This window comes from Microcaecilia unicolor, chromosome 1 (assembly GCF_901765095.1).
Source record: "Microcaecilia unicolor chromosome 1, aMicUni1.1, whole genome shotgun sequence".
In the NCBI taxonomy this organism is placed as follows: Eukaryota; Metazoa; Chordata; class Amphibia; order Gymnophiona; family Siphonopidae; genus Microcaecilia; species Microcaecilia unicolor.
This window is the reverse complement of record NC_044031.1, coordinates 261,997,702-262,013,257: the sequence shown is the minus strand read 5'-3', so window position 1 is coordinate 262,013,257 and position 15,556 is coordinate 261,997,702. Positions and strand designations below refer to the sequence as shown.

At 47.4% G+C, this 15,556-nt stretch overlaps 1 protein-coding gene across 2 annotated transcripts in view; it reads left to right on the top strand.

Annotated features, from left to right (window-relative positions):
* OSBPL10 (oxysterol binding protein like 10) overlaps positions 1-15,556 on the top strand; it is a 407,162-nt gene that overhangs the window by 319,517 nt on the left and 72,089 nt on the right. For both annotated transcript variants that reach the window (XM_030205974.1, XM_030205965.1), the window contains one exon: positions 15,319-15,465. In XM_030205974.1, the coding sequence (XP_030061834.1) occupies positions 15,319-15,465 (147 nt within the window). The remainder of the gene's footprint in view (positions 1-15,318; positions 15,466-15,556) is intronic.

Here is a 15,556-nt window from a genome sequence, read left to right as displayed (position 1 = left end):
CCAACTTTATTCAAGGAACACACGCAGAGGTTCAGGACAAATATATTCCATGTATTAGAAAAAAGGGAAAAAAGACTAAACGTCAGCCGGCGTGGCTAAACAGTAAGATAAAGGAAATCATTAGAGCCAAAAAACAATCCTTCAGAAAGTGGAGAAGAGAACCAACTGAAAGTAACAGGATAGATCATAAGGAATGCCAAGCCAAATGCAAAGCGGAGATAAGGAGGGCAAAAAAGGACTTTGAGAAGAAATTAGCGTTGGAAGCAAAAATACATAGTAAAAACTTTTTTAGATACATTAAAAGCAGGAAACCGGCCAAAGAGTCGGTTGGGCCGCTGGACGAAAATGGTGTTAAAGGGGCGATCAAGGAGGACAAAGCCGTAGCGGAGAAATTAAATGAATTCTTTGCTTCGGTCTTCACCGAGGAGGATTTGGGGGGGACACCAGTGCCGGAAAGAATATTTGAAGCGGGGGAGTCGGAGAAACTAAACAAATTCTCTGTAACCTTGGAGGATGTAATGGGTCAGTTCAGCAAGCTGAAGAGTAGTAAATCACCGGGACCTGATGGTATTCATCCCAGAGTATTAATAGAACTAAAAAATGAACTTGCGGAGCTACTGTTAGAAATATGCAATCTGTCCCTAAAATCGAGTGTAATACCGGAAGACTGGAGGGTAGCCAATGTTACTCCGATTTTTAAGAAAGGTTCCAGAGGAGATCCGGGAAATTATAGACCAGTGAGTCTGACGTCGGTGCCGGGCAAGATGGTGGAGGCTATTATTAAGAATAAAATTGCAGAGCATATACAAAAACATGGACTGATGAGACAAAGTCAGCACGGATTTAGTGAAGGGAAGTCTTGCCTCACCAATCTAATGCATTTTTTTGAGGGGGTAAGCAAACATGTGGACAATGGGGAGCCGGTTGATATTGTATATCTGGATTTTCAGAAGGCGTTTGACAAAGTGCCGCACGAAAGACTCCTGAAGAAATTGCAGAGTCATGGAATCGGAGGTAGGGTATTATTATGGATTAAGAACTGGTTGAAAGATAGGAAGCAGAGAGTAGGATTGCGTGGCCAGTATTCTCAGTGGAGGAGGGTAGTTAGTGGGGTCCCGCAGGGGTCTGTGCTGGGTCCGTTGCTTTTTAATGTATTTATAAATGACCTAGAGATGGGAATAACTAGTGAGGTAATTAAATTCGCCGATGACACAAAATTATTCAGGGTCGTCAAGTCGCAGGAGGAATGTGAACGATTACAGGAGGACCTTGCGAGACTGGGAGAATGGGCGTGCAAGTGGCAGATGAAGTTCAATGTTGACAAGTGCAAAGTGATGCATGTGGGTAAGAGGAACCCGAATTATAGCTACGTCTTGCAAGGTTCCGCGTTAGGAGTTACGGATCAAGAAAGGGATCTGGGTGTCGTCGTCGATGATACACTGAAACCTTCTGCTCAGTGTGCTGCTGCGGCTAGGAAAGCGAATAGAATGTTGGGTGTTATTAGGAAGGGTATGGAGTCCAGGTGTGCGGATGTTATAATGCCGTTGTATCGCTCCATGGTGTGACCGCACCTGGAGTATTGTGTTCAGTACTGGTCTCCGTATCTCAAAAAAGATATAGTAGAATTGGAAAAGGTACAGCGAAGGGCGACGAAAATGATAGTGGGGATGGGACGACTTTCCTATGAAGAGAGGCTGAGAAGGCTAGGGCTTTTCAGCTTGGAGAAGAGACGGCTGAGGGGAGATATGATAGAAGTGTATAAAATAATGAGTGGAATGGATCGGGTGGATGTGAAGCGACTGTTCACGCTATCCAAAAATACTAGGACTAGAGGGCATGAGTTGAAGCTACAGTGTGGTAAATTTAAAACGAATCGGAGAAAATTTTTCTTCACCCAACGTGTAATTAGACTCTGGAATTCATTGCTGGAGAACGTGGTACGGGCAGTTAGCTTGACGGAGTTTAAAAAGGGGTTAGATAGATTCCTAAAGGACAAGTCCATAGACCGCTATTAAATGGACTTGGAAAAATTCCGCATTTTTAGGTATAACTTGTCTGGAATGTTTTTACGTTTGGGGAGCGTGCCAGGTGCCCTTGACCTGGATTGGCCACTGTCGGTGACAGGATGCTGGGCTAGATGGACCTTTGGTCTTTCCCAGTATGGCACTACTTATGTACTTATGTACTTATATCATTGAGGAAGCAACGCTGCGAAGGCCAGCACAGGACTTCGGCTGACGGGGGTTGGGGTCCCCCGTCAGCACAGGTAGTGGACGGCGGCGGGGGATGGTTTTCGGCGGGAAGGGGGGGTCGACAGGGTCGCGGAAGGGGGTACAGGGGTCCGTAACACGGAGGGGGGGTGAAAACGGAGGGATGCAGAGTCTGGAACAGCGAGGGAGGGTGGGGGATGGCCTTGCTAGGGCCCGTTTCCTTCCCTTAAGAAACGGGCATTTTTTACTAGTATATATATATGGTTGGCCTGATGGCAGATTACCTGCCAGTGTTTAAACATGAATGACTGTAACCTGCGCAGAGCAGCGGGTGTTGCTCTGGCCACCTTGTTGGACAGAGTGGATGGATTGTGCTGGTCTTTATTTACTGTGTAAAACTTTTAAGAAACCCGATGATCTGTATTACCTGCTGCGGTAACAGCACGCAGCAAATTACTGTGCACTGATTGCATGGCCATAGTGCCTTCCCATTTCTCACCCCTTTCCATGCCAAGCAGTTACCCCAAGCAGTGAACATAGGGGAAAAATCCAATCTATAGGTATATAATGCTGGGCTCCACTCTTGGAATCGCTGCTTAGCAAACAGATTCTGGAGAAGTTAATTTAATGTGGTTGATCCTCTGTTAGGCGGGGCTGACGGTGATTCATGAGACCATACAAACAATTTATAGAGTGACTGTGGTTCCTGTCTATGCGCTTTTCTCTTTTGCTCCATAGCAAACACATAGAGTCCTCAGTGGGAACACAGACCACTCTCATTCACCTTTGTCCTGTATAGACCATTAGCTAACCTCCAAAGCAGGCAGTAAAACTCTGGAGTCTGGAACCAGTTCCTATAAACACACCCATTTATTGGACACTCTCCCAAAAGAAGTGGAGTGGAGGAGTGGCCTAGTGGTTAGGGTGGTGGACTTTGGTCCTGGGGAACTGAGGAACTGAGTTTGATTCCCACGCCAGGCACAGGCAGCTCCTTGTGACTCTGGGCAAGTCACTTAACCCTCCATTGCCCCATGTAAGCCGCATTGAGCCTGCCATGAGTGAGAAAGCACGGGGTACAAATGTAACAAAAAAAAATAAAATAAAAAGAACAAATAAATAAACAACACACACACACACATCTATCTATCTTCTATCTATCTATCTATCTATCTATCTATCTATCTATCTATCTATCTATCTATCTATCTATCTATCTATCTATCTAGTCTTGACATCCAGAGGTGCCCAGTTCAATTCCCAGTGCTGCTCCTTGTGATCTTGGGCAAGTCACTTAAACCTCCGTTGCCTCAGGTACAAATTTAGATTGTGAGCCCTCCAGGGACAGAGAAATACGCAGTGTACCTGAATATAACTCATCTTGAGCTATTACTGAAATAAGTGTGAGCAAAATCTAAATAAATAAATAAAATCTCTCTATATAAAACGCACCTCCAACGTTCTATGAAGCCTCTTTTAGCCAAAAGTGAAGGGGGTGAGATCGCATTGTGTCTGCCCCGCCCACGCGTCAAACGTGATGACGTCGAGGGCGGAGCAATGACACTCAACCAATCGCATCGCTCGGCAGCGAAGCGTCAGGGAAGGAGGCGGCGCTCTCGACGTCTAGGTTTCCCTTCGCTGTGTTCCGCCTTCAAGTTCTTAAGGATGACGTCAAAAGAAGGCGGAACACAGCGAAGGGAAACCTAGACGTCGGGAGCGCCGCCTCCTTCCCTGACGCTTCGCTGCCGGAACCGCCACGGAGGTAAATTTTAAAAGAAGAAAAAAAAAAAAACTGATGCATGGATGCGAAGAGGGGGGCATGGATGCGAAGGGGGGGAGGAGAAGAGGGCGGGCCAGGCTGGGACATGGGAGAGAGAGGAGCATGGATGCGAGGGGGGGTCATGGAAGGGAGAGAGGGGACTTGCTGGAAAAGGATGAATGGAGGCGGCAGGGGACAGAGGAGCATGGATTGCAGGGCAGGCCTCAGGCAGAGAGGGGAAATGCTGCATAGGGATGAATGGAGGGGGCAGGTGACAGAGTAACATGGATGGCCATGGATTGGGACGGCAGGGCTCAGGGAAAGGGGAATTGCTGGATAGGGATGAATGGAGGGGACAGATGGGCATGGATGGATATGGATTGCAGGGCAGACCTCAGGCAGAGAGAGGAAATGCTGGAAAGGGATGAATGGAGGGGGCAGGGGACAGAGTAACATGGATGGCCATGGATTGGGAGGGCAGGGCTCAGGGAAAGGGGAATTGCTGGATAGGGATGAATGAAGGGGACAGATGGGCATGGATGGATATGGATTGCAGGGCAGGCCTCAGGCAGAGAGGGGAAATGCTGGAAAGGGATGAATGGAGGGGGCAGGGGACAGAGTAACATGGATGGCCATGGATTGGGACGGCAGGGCTCAGGGAAAGGGAAATTGCTGGATACGGATGAATGGAGGGGACAGATGGGCATGGATGGATATGGATTGCAGGGCAGGCCTCAGGCACAGAGGGGAAATGCTGGAAAGGGATGAATGGAGGGGGCAGGGGACAGAGTAACATGGATGGCCATGGATTGGGAGGGCAGGGCTCAGGGAAAGGGGAATTGCTGGATAGGGATGAATGAAGGGGACAGATGGCCATGGATGGATATGGATTGCAGGACAGGCCTCAGGCAGAGAGGGGAAATGCTGGAAAGGGATGAATGCAGGGGACAGAGGAGCATGGATTGCAGGGCAGGCCTCAGGCAGAGAGGGGAAATGCTGGATAGGGATGAATGGAGGGGGCAGGTGACAGAGTAACATGGATGGCCATGGATTGGGACGGCAGGGCTCAGGGAAAGGGGAATTGCTGGATAGGGATGAATGGAGGGGACAGATGGGCATGGATGGATATGGATTGCAGGGCAGGCCTCAGGCAAAGAGGGGAAATGCTGGAAAGGGATGAATGGAGGGGGCAGGGGACAGAGGAGCATGGATGGCCACACACACACACTCTCTATCACACTGTGTCTCACATACACACTTGCACACACTCTCATTCTCACACACACACTCTCTCACAAACACACTCACACCCAGACTCACTCTCTCTCTCACACACTCACACTTTCACTCTGACTCTCAAACAGTCACTCTCACATACACTCTCCCAAACATACACACTCCGAGGAAAACCTTGCTAGCGCCCGTTTCATTTGTCTCAGAAACGGGCCTTTTTTACTAGTAATAAATAAAAACAGTCAAGCATACAGTCCACAAATAAAGTTAAGTATTGGCAATCTCTAGTTTGGTTCAGGTGTTCTCCCTCTGTATCTCTCTCCCAGCAGTTTCTTGTGGTAGAATGTGCAGTACCTTCTCCTTTCCTTACTTACGGCTCCTTGGACCAGTGCTAGTACCACTCAGATTCTCCTAAGTAGTTGGGACCCTCGATGGACACCATCACCTTTCTTCAGGGCAGTTAAGTAAAGAACTGCAAGGAATGATCTCTGTTGCACACTTGGGGTGTAGTTAATCTGTAATGGGATTGGCTCCACTCTATCTCCTCAATCCTTCCTCTGTCAGGGGGAACCTCATTGTGAGGTATCCTCCTTTCTCTTCCTGGTCTCCTCTGCAGCAGGACAATAAGCTTCTTTTAGCACGCCTCTTATACTTCCCTCCAAATTTAAGGAACATGTATTGCCGTGGGTTACCAGACTAGCCCACCCCTCATATTTGAGTGCCAGCACTCTGGAGCAGGGACCCGAAATGTTCTTCCTATATATTCAGGGTAGGTACATTTTGGCATCTTGCTACATTAATTTAACTGAAAAATGTATATTACAACTTTTTGCATAAAAGGTCACAACAAATGAAAAGAATACAGGATTACAATAAAGCACACAGAGAAATAACATCTTAACAGCTTGCTCCGAGGAAAAGGATGTTATCAGTGGTATACCACGGGGATTGGTCCTTGGGCCTACTCTTTTTAACATCTTTGTGAATGATATTGCGGACGGCCTGTCTGGTAAGGTTTATATTTTTGCAGATGATACCAAACTCTGTAATAGGGTGGACACCCCGGAGGGTGTGGATAGCATGCGTAGAGATCTGGTGAAGCTTGGAGAATGATTTCACAATTGGCAACTTAGATTTAATCAGTGCATTTTTTCTAGCAAAAAAGGTGCTGGTACTCAAATGCTAGGCCACCCTTGATGAGTGGTATGATCACTGAGGGACCCAACCCACAATAGCCAGGCCCCCTGCAACCAGTCACAGAATCTATGGAAAAGCAGAATTGGTGTCTAGAGCCTGAGCTTTTTCATTAAAACTTGGGGTCCATGGGTCAATTTTAGCAGACAGTGGAAAAGGTGCCGGTACTCAGTACCCCCTCAAAAAAAGCCCTGGATTTAATGCTAAAAAATGCAGGGTACTGCACTTAGGTTGCAAAAATCCAAGGGAACAGTATAGTATATGGGGTGAAGTACTTCTGTGTATGAAAGAAGAGCAAGACTTGGGGGGTGATTGTGCTGGATGATCTCAAGGTGGCCAAACAGGTAGAAAAGGCAACGGTCAAAGCCAGAAGGATGCTCTGGTGCATAGAGAGAGGAATGGCAATAAGGAAAAAAGAAGTGATAGTGCCCTTGTACAAGTCTCTGGTGAGGCCCCTTTTAGAATACTGTGTGCAATTCTGGATACCACACCTACAAAAAGATATAAACAGGATGGAGTCGGTCCAGAAGATGGCTTCAAAATTGGTCAGTAGTTTCTTTCATAAAGTGTCTAGGGACAGACTTAAGGCTCTCAATATGTATACATTGGAAGAAAGGAGGGGGTATGGTATGATAGAGATACACAGGTATTTATGTACAGGAGGTGAGTCTCTGTTCTTGGCCTCTTAAAGCATAATATTCTTAAGGCTTTAATATCCAAGGAGCGTAATCTCGGCACATCAGCACGCCCAGAAGTCTCTTTTCTTTTTCAGAAATTCTCTTTATTGAATAAATGTAGCCAGTTACTTACAATTAACAGATCTTTAGAAGTTATTGCCCCGAGGCAACAGACTTTGTAATTCTGAGAGCTGTATCGGAGGATGGAGATGGAAATCTGAAGAGAAGGAGCTTTATTGCAGAGGTGAGAAAGTGGTTATGAAAGCAGTTCAGAGCTGAGGTGCAGGGATTGTGCAGTAACTTGAGAGAAAGAATGAACCAGGTAAAAAGATTAGTCATCTTCAAGGGAACAGGAGGACCCCATGAGCCAGAGGGGTGAAGAGGAGCGCCCACCTGCCCAGGGGAGAGAGAAAGAAGGACCAATAAGGTCAAAGCCTGAGGTTAGGTAACAGAGGTGGTCACAAAGGGCAGGCCTCGATTGGAGAAAAAGGTCATACACTAGCTGACCCATCAGGACAAAGATAGAATAATCAGGAAATACCAGTAAGTGAACAAAGGAGCCATGCCTGGCTGAGACAAGGAGGAGGTCTTTGTAGGAGAATAGACTATTAATAACAAACTTTATACAAACAAGCAGAGGTGAGACTACATAACACACAATGCCTTTGCTCATATATCTTTGCACTGAGTGACTGCAGCAGTAAAAATCCTTAGAAATGAGAACAACAGTAAAGGCGTTAAACATATTTTAGGTAGGGTTACCATACGTCCGGATTTCCCCGGACATGTCCTCTTTTTGAGGGCATGTCCGGGGCGTCCGGCGGATTTTGCCCACGCCCACGTTTGTCCGGATTTCTGGACAAACGTGGGCGCGGGTGCGGGCAGGCGCGTGCGTGCGGTGGGCGTGCGATCGGCGCCGTGGGTCTGGTGACCTGGTCTCCCGTCCCCTCCCCTTCCTTATCATGTTCCCTGGTGGTCTAGTGACGTCTTCGGGGCAGGAAAGAGCCCCCTCTTTCCTGCCCGGAGCGCTGCCTCCCCTGTCTATCATCCTTCTCAGTCTGGCTGGGGATTCAAAATGGCCGCCGAGAGTTGAACTCTCCAGCCATACCAAGGAGGATGCAGCAGGCAAGGGCAGGCAGCGCTCCGGGCAGGAAAGAGGGGGCTCTTTCCTGCCCCGAAGAGAAGACGCTACTAGACCACCAGGGCTGGATAGTGAGGGGGGGGTATGTGATGGGGGGGGAGGGGACTATGTGACGGGGGGGGGGGGGGGCGTGGCGGAACCCGGACCTGAAGGGGGCGTGGGCGGGGCATGGGGCGGGGTAGGGGGCGTGACGTGTCCTCTTTTTCAGAGGACACAAAATGGTAACCCTAATTTTAGGGCCACACTATAAAACCTAGTGTAAGGCTGCCGGGGGACAAAACAACCTCTTTCAAATTAAGGAAAACTTTGAAATGAGAGGGCATAGGATGTAGTTAAGAGGTTATCGGCTCAGGAGTAATTTGAGGAAATACTTTTTCACAGAAAGGGTGGTGGCAGTGGTGTAGCTAGGTGGGGCCACGGGGGCCTGGGCCCCCCAAAATTTCATCTGGGCCTCTGGTTTTGCTGGCAGGGGTCCCCACCCCCGCCAGCTGAAGCCTTGTCCAGCGCCAGTCTCTGGCACCACTGCGTTCCCTGTCCTGCTCTCTCTTCCTCCTCACATCCTGCACGTTCATTTTAATGAAATTGAGCATGCTCAGTTTCACTTAAAGAAGCATGCAAGACGTGAGGAGGAAGAGAGAGCAGGACAGGGAACGCAGTGGTGCCGGAGACTGGCGCTGGGCAAGGCTTCAGCTGGTGGCGCTTGGGGACCCCCGCCAGCCAAGGTATTTGCTGCTGTGGGGAGCGACGAGGCAGTGGGGGGAGCGGTGGCGGGGCAACAGACTAAAATGTGCCTCCCCCACCTCTGGCCCCCTCCCAACGTAAGGTCTGGCTACGCCCTTGTTTGGTGGATGAATGGAATCGCCTCCCGATGGAGGTGGTGGAGACTAGGACTGTGTCTGAATTTAAGAAAGCATGGGACAGGCATGTGGGATCTCTTAGGAAAAGGAGGAGATAGTGATTTGCTGTGGATGGGCAGACTGGATGGACCATTTGGTTCTTATCTGCCATCATGTTTCTATATTTCTAAGTATTCTGGACAATACTTTGAAATTCTCAGCTTACTGTGTGGGCAGCAGCATAGAAAAAAAAATCAAATAGAATTCTGTAAATGTCATTGTGAAGGAGTGATGGAGAAATGATGAAAGTTGACAAATGTTCCAGATCAAACTTGTCAAATGCCAGCGGTTCTGCTCTGGAGAATTTGAAGAGAAAATCATACTTTTAAGGGAAAGTGATTGATTACAGCAATGTCTCTCTCTTTACAATCCAAGCATATGAGAAAGAGGATTCTACAAAAAAAAAAAAAAAAAACAACAACCCAGTTTAAATTATGGCCATATTCAAAGGTTACTTTTTTGAGATTTGAAAGTATAGATTGTTTTCTAATCTGGTGTTCTACCTGAAACCCAACAGAAATTTCCTACAATTAGTTTGACATATTTGTGGGATAGGATGGGATAGGAAATCCCCTAGTGGTACAGCTAAGGTCTGGCCAGTACTTTTTTCTGTGTTTTGTTTGTATATCAGTTGTGCCTGGTTGCTGCAGCAAAGTCCAACATTTATTTTATAAGAATGTGTAGATAAGTTGTAAAGATAGTCCCCTGTACGCAATTAACAAGTTGTAAATGACTTGGGGCTGCCAGTTGTATAACAGTTTCTTTCAGACTTTTACCAGGATGGTTTGCCATTGTCTTCCTCAGTAATCTTTACCCTTCAGCTAAGGCTGAGAACTCATTTACTGACTGCAAGTGAATGAATGGCTAAGTTGGGCAGAGGCCACGCTAGTGTGTGGCAGGGCTGCCGAGAGGGGGGGCAGGGGGGACAAAATTCCCTGGGCCTCCAAGGGGGCCCCGGTCTCACCCGCCCGCCCTCGGCTCCATCGACAGCCTCTCTCCATCTGCCACTGGGCCCCCTGCATTCAAATCGGCAGCACTTACCTCTGTGTGAAAGCTCAGCGGCAGATCGCCTCCCTTCGGGCCTTCCCTCCCTGTGTCCTGCCCTCGTCTGATGTAACTTCCTGTTTCTGCGAGGGCGGGACACAGGGAGGGAAGGCCCAAAGGGAGGCGATCTGCTGCTGCTCTTTCACACAGAGGTGAGTGCTGCCGATTTGAATGCAGGGGGCCTGGTGTCGGATGGAGGGGGGCTGTCGACGGGGCTGGGGGTGGGCGGGTGGAGACCGGGGATTGTGGCACCAGCGGCCTGAGTAGAGATTGGGGGGCGGTGGTGGCAGGGCCCCAGGGGCAGCCTTTCCCCAGGTCTGGCTCAGTCTCTTGACGACCCTGGTGTGTGGATTTGAACTCAGGTCCTATGTGCAGTAGGAAGCATAATAAAGATATTGCATTTAATGTTTATCCAACTTGTTACATTTTTTGAAGGTGTGAATAAACATGTGGATAAAGGTGAGCTGAGTGATGAAGTGTATCTAGATTTCTGAAAAGCATTTGACAAATTACTTAGGGGTCTTTACTAAATTGCGGTAAGCATTAGCGCATGCTTGCCATAGTTTAAAAGGGCTTACCATGAGAGTGATTTCTGCCCTAATCAGCACATCTACATTGCCATGCACTAACTGATTAACATGGGATTAGCACGCGGACACTTGCCACCTACAAAATAAATGGTGTTAAGGGCTAACACGCTAATAGCAGCATTAGCGTGTGGAGATTAATTCAGAAAACGGAAAATCAGCCATTTTCCATCAGTGGTAAAAAGTGGTTTTAGTGGGCGGGAAAAATCTGCATAAGGTTGCTTTAAGACCGCTTTTTACCGCAGCTTTGAAAAAGGACCCCTTAATGAGAGACTCCTGAGGAAATTAGAAAGTCATGGGATAAGAGACAGTGTCTTATTATGGATTAAGAACTGGTTAAAAATAGAAAACAGAGCGCCGGAATAAGTGGTCAATATTCTGAATGAAGAAGGGACAATAGTGGGATTCCCCAGGGAACTGTGCTGGGACAGCTGCTTTTTAATATTTGGATTAGGATTTAGCTCATGCCTTTTCAGTAGTATGTCAAGGCAAGTCACAGTCAGGTATTGTCCCTGGAGGATTTACAATCTAAGTTTGTACTTGAGGCAACGGAAGGTTAAGTGACTTGTTCAAGATCAGAAGCAAATGTGGGCGCTAGAGACCAATAGCGCCATACTAGTGCCAGTATTAGCTCCTGCCTGATGATCAGAACTGGCAAGCACATTTAACAATGCACTCGCTGGCTCTGAACACAATAAGGTATTTGTGACCCGGATTGGCCTCTGTTGGAAACAGGATGCTGGGCTCGATGGACCTTTGGTCTTTCCCAGTATGGCAATACTTATGTACTTATGTATGTGCTAAACAGGCATTACCTATTCCTCCCCAATGCTCAGAAGGCAGTGCGCCAAATGCTGATAAGTATAAGTATAAGTGTAAGTAATGCCATACTGGGAAAAGACCAAGGGTCCATCGAGCCCAGCATCCTGTCCACGACAGCGGCCAATCCAGGCCAAGGGCACCTGGCAAGCTTCCCAAACGTACAAACATTCTATACATGTTATTCCTGGAATTTTGGATTTTTCCAAGTCCGTTTAGTAGCGGTTTATGGACTTGTCCTTTAGGAAACCGTCCAACCCCTTTTTAAACTCTGCTAAGCTAACCGCCTTCACCACTTTCTCCGGCAACGAATTCCAGAGTTTAATTACACGTTGGGTGAAGAAACATTTTCTCCGATTTGTTTTAAATTTATTACACTGTAGTTTCATCGCATGCCCCCTAGTCCTAGTATTTTTGGAAAGCGTGAACAGAAGCTCACATCCACCTGTTCCACTCCACTCATTATTTTATATACCTCTATCATGTCTCCCCTCAGCCGTCTCTTCTCCAAGCTGTATAGCCCTAGCCTCCTTAGTCTTTCTTCATAGGGAAGTCGTCCCATCCCCGCTATCATTTTAGTCGCCCTTCGTTGCACCTTTTCCAATTCTACTATATCTTTCTTGAGATGCGGCGACCAGAATTGAACACAATACTCAAGGTGCGGTCGCACCATGGAGCGATACAACGGCATTATAACATCCTCACACCTGTTTTCCATACCTTTCCTAATAATTCCACTATATCTTTTTTCAGATGCGGCGACCAGAATTGAATACAATATTTGAGGTGCGGTCGCACCATAGAGTGATACAAAGCATTATAACATCCTCATTTTTGTTTTCCATTCCTTTCCTAATAATACCAACATTCTATTCGCTTTCTTAGCCGCAGCAGCACACTGAGCAGAAGGTTTCAGTGTGTTATCGACGACGACACCCAGATCCCTTTCTTGGTCCGTAACTCCTAACGTGGAACCTTGCATGACGTAGCTATAATTCGGGTTCTTTTTTCCCACATGCATCACCTTGCACTTGCTCACATTAAACATCATCTGCCATTTAGCCGCCCAGTCTCCCAGTCTCGTAAGGTCCTCTTGTAATTTTTCACAATCCTATCGTGATTTAACGACTTTGAATAACTTTGTGTCATCAGCAAATTTAATTACCTCGCTAGTTACTCCCATCTCTAAATCATTTATAAATATATTAAAAAGCAGCGGTCCTAGCACGGACCCCTGAGGAACCCCACTAACTACCCTTCTCCATTGTGAATACTGCCCATTTAACCCCACTCTCTGTTTCCTATCCTTCAACCAGTTTTTAATCCACAATAGGACATTTCCTCCTATCCCATGACCCTCCAATTTCCTCTGTAGCCTTTCATGAGGTACCTTGTCAAACGCCTTTTGAAAATCCAGATACACAATATCAACCGACTCCCCTTTGTCCACATGTTTGTTCACTCCTTCAAAGAATTGAAGTAAATTGGTCAGGCAAGATTTCCCCACACAAAAGCCATGCTGACTTGGTCTCAGTAATCCATGTCCTCGGATGTGCTCTGTAATTTTGTTTTTAATAATAGCCTCTACCATTTTCCCAGGCACCGACGTCAGACTCACCGGTCTATAATTTCCCGGATCTCCCCTGGAGCCTTTTTTAAAAATGGGCGTTACATTGGCCATGCTCCTGCAGCAAACTCTATGCTAGATAGTGTTTGCAAAGCATTGGGAAGGAATGGGGAGCACTGTCCAGCATGCATTTGCATGTTAGCAGGCCCCCCATCCCTCCCAACAGGACTGGAACCCAACCCGAATGAGGAGTGCCTCACCCCACAGGAACCTCGACCCCCCCCCAAGCCAGCAACACGAGCTGACTCCCCCCCCCTACACAAGGGCACACAGAGCTGGAGATCTGGTAGATATCCAGACCCCCTCAGCCCCCCCCCCACACCCAAAAAAAAAGATCCCGGTGGCCCAGTGGACTGCAAACCCAACTCCCCACCACCACCACCTGGTGGTCTAGTGGCCCCCTCTTTCCTTCCCCATACCTTTGTGGTAGAGGAAGGAGTAGCACCAGGGCTTTTTTTGAGGGGGTACTTGGGGGTACTGAGTACCGGCACCTTTTTCATTGTCTGCTAAAGTTGGCCCTTGGTCCCCAAGTTTTAATGAAAGAGCTCAGGCTGTACACACCAATTCTGCCTTGTCATAGATTCTGTGACTGGTTGCAGGGGGCCTGGCTGTTTTGAGGTGGGTCCCTCAGTGATCACCCCACTCATCAACCTTTTTTGCTAGAAAAAAAAACGCACTGAGCATCATAAGCTGGCGACGCAATATACGGTGGCAGCAAAGTTAGCAATAGCAAGAGCCTGGAAACAGCCGAATCTGCCAGACATGAGCATGGTAATCCACAAAGTGGGATACTTGTACCAGATGTCAAAACTAACTGCATTGAGAAGGGGTAAAATGGACTTTTTTCTGAAAATGTGGCAACCATATGAACAATATATAAATGGTGGTCAGCCCAGCCAAGAAGGGGGAGGGAAGGGAGGTGGGGGGGCAGCAGTAGTGGTATATTGTATTAGAATAGATGATCCAATTTGTTGAGCATTCAGTAGCAATCAAGAACCTGTAACGCTACATGTAGCAAGTGAACAAAGTTGGCAATTCTTGTATGTAATTTGAGATTTTTTTCACTTAATAAAAATACTTAAAAAAAAAAAAAGAAAAAAACGCACTGAGTGTAGCACACTTCCTCTTCCAGCACCGCCATATATGGTAGGGAAGCCCCTCCTAGCACATCCCAGGATGCACTGGGCACTGACATTTTTAAGGCGGCACTGGAAGAGGAGGGTGTGTGCTATTCCTTTCTGCACCGCAAAAGTATGGGGTGGAAGAGGGGGCTTACTGAAATTAAGTTATGGAACTGCTTATGTACTTAACAATGTGCTGTGATGAGATACCTTATACTACTGAACCTTGGGTGCACCTTCAGCAGATATTTCATGAGTAGTTGTGTGGATCCTGGGGAGGAACAGAACCAGGAATTGGGGGTTTTTAGGTATAGTTTGGGACACTGGTGTGTGTCCTAGAGATGGGAGGTGTGTGACAAAACATTTGGTGTGTACAGTCTGGTGCTGAACTGGGAGTTTGCAGAAGACAAGCACCTTCCATGCTGTGTGCTGCTGTAGCCACAGTGGAAAAAATCCTCCCCCCCCCCCCCCCCCCCCCCCAACTGTACTTCTAGTATGGAGAGACTGATAATGGTTTGAGAAGAGGTTATCCTTTCCTGTTGTAGACAGAGTAAATACAGATGACTAGAGAGAAAAAAAAACCCCTCACTGCCTAGCCTTACACTGATAAACTATCTGTACAGAAATAGACTACACCATGTAGACAAGCCTTATCTGTAGGCTGATATTCATTTCAGCTCTGTAAATTTGCTAAGGTCAAAGAAGAATCATGGTGAGATAAATGAGCCCTATCCAGTTAACCCTTAATCAAATACCCCAGTGCTCAGTTAGCTTACTCTCTAAATTGCAAACTAAAGGCCCCTTTTACAAAACTGCGGCAAAAAGGGGCCTGCGCTGGCGTCAATTCCGAGGTCCCCTTTTACCACAGCTGGCAAAAGGTATCATCTGGGGTCACCCATGAGGCCTGGTCTGTGCCACATTTGGGAGTGCATCTGCTCCCTCTGTGGACTGTTGTGTCTCATTCTATTCGTGCAGTGTCCAGATGCTAACGCTGTGTGATTTTTCAATTTCAGCATTCAGGCCCTGAGTTGATCCAGGCTGAAGACGAAATATCAGACACCGAGGAACAGGAAGAAGATGAACTGGGAGTACTGGAGGATCAACGGAGTGTCATTCTTCATCTCATCTCACAGCTCAAGCTTGGCATGGACCTCACCAAGGTAGACCCAGTTCAGATCCTGGTTTCAATTGTTTGAATTAGCTATATCCAGCACCAATGTTTCCTCTAAGGAGTGGCCTGGTGTGTGCAAA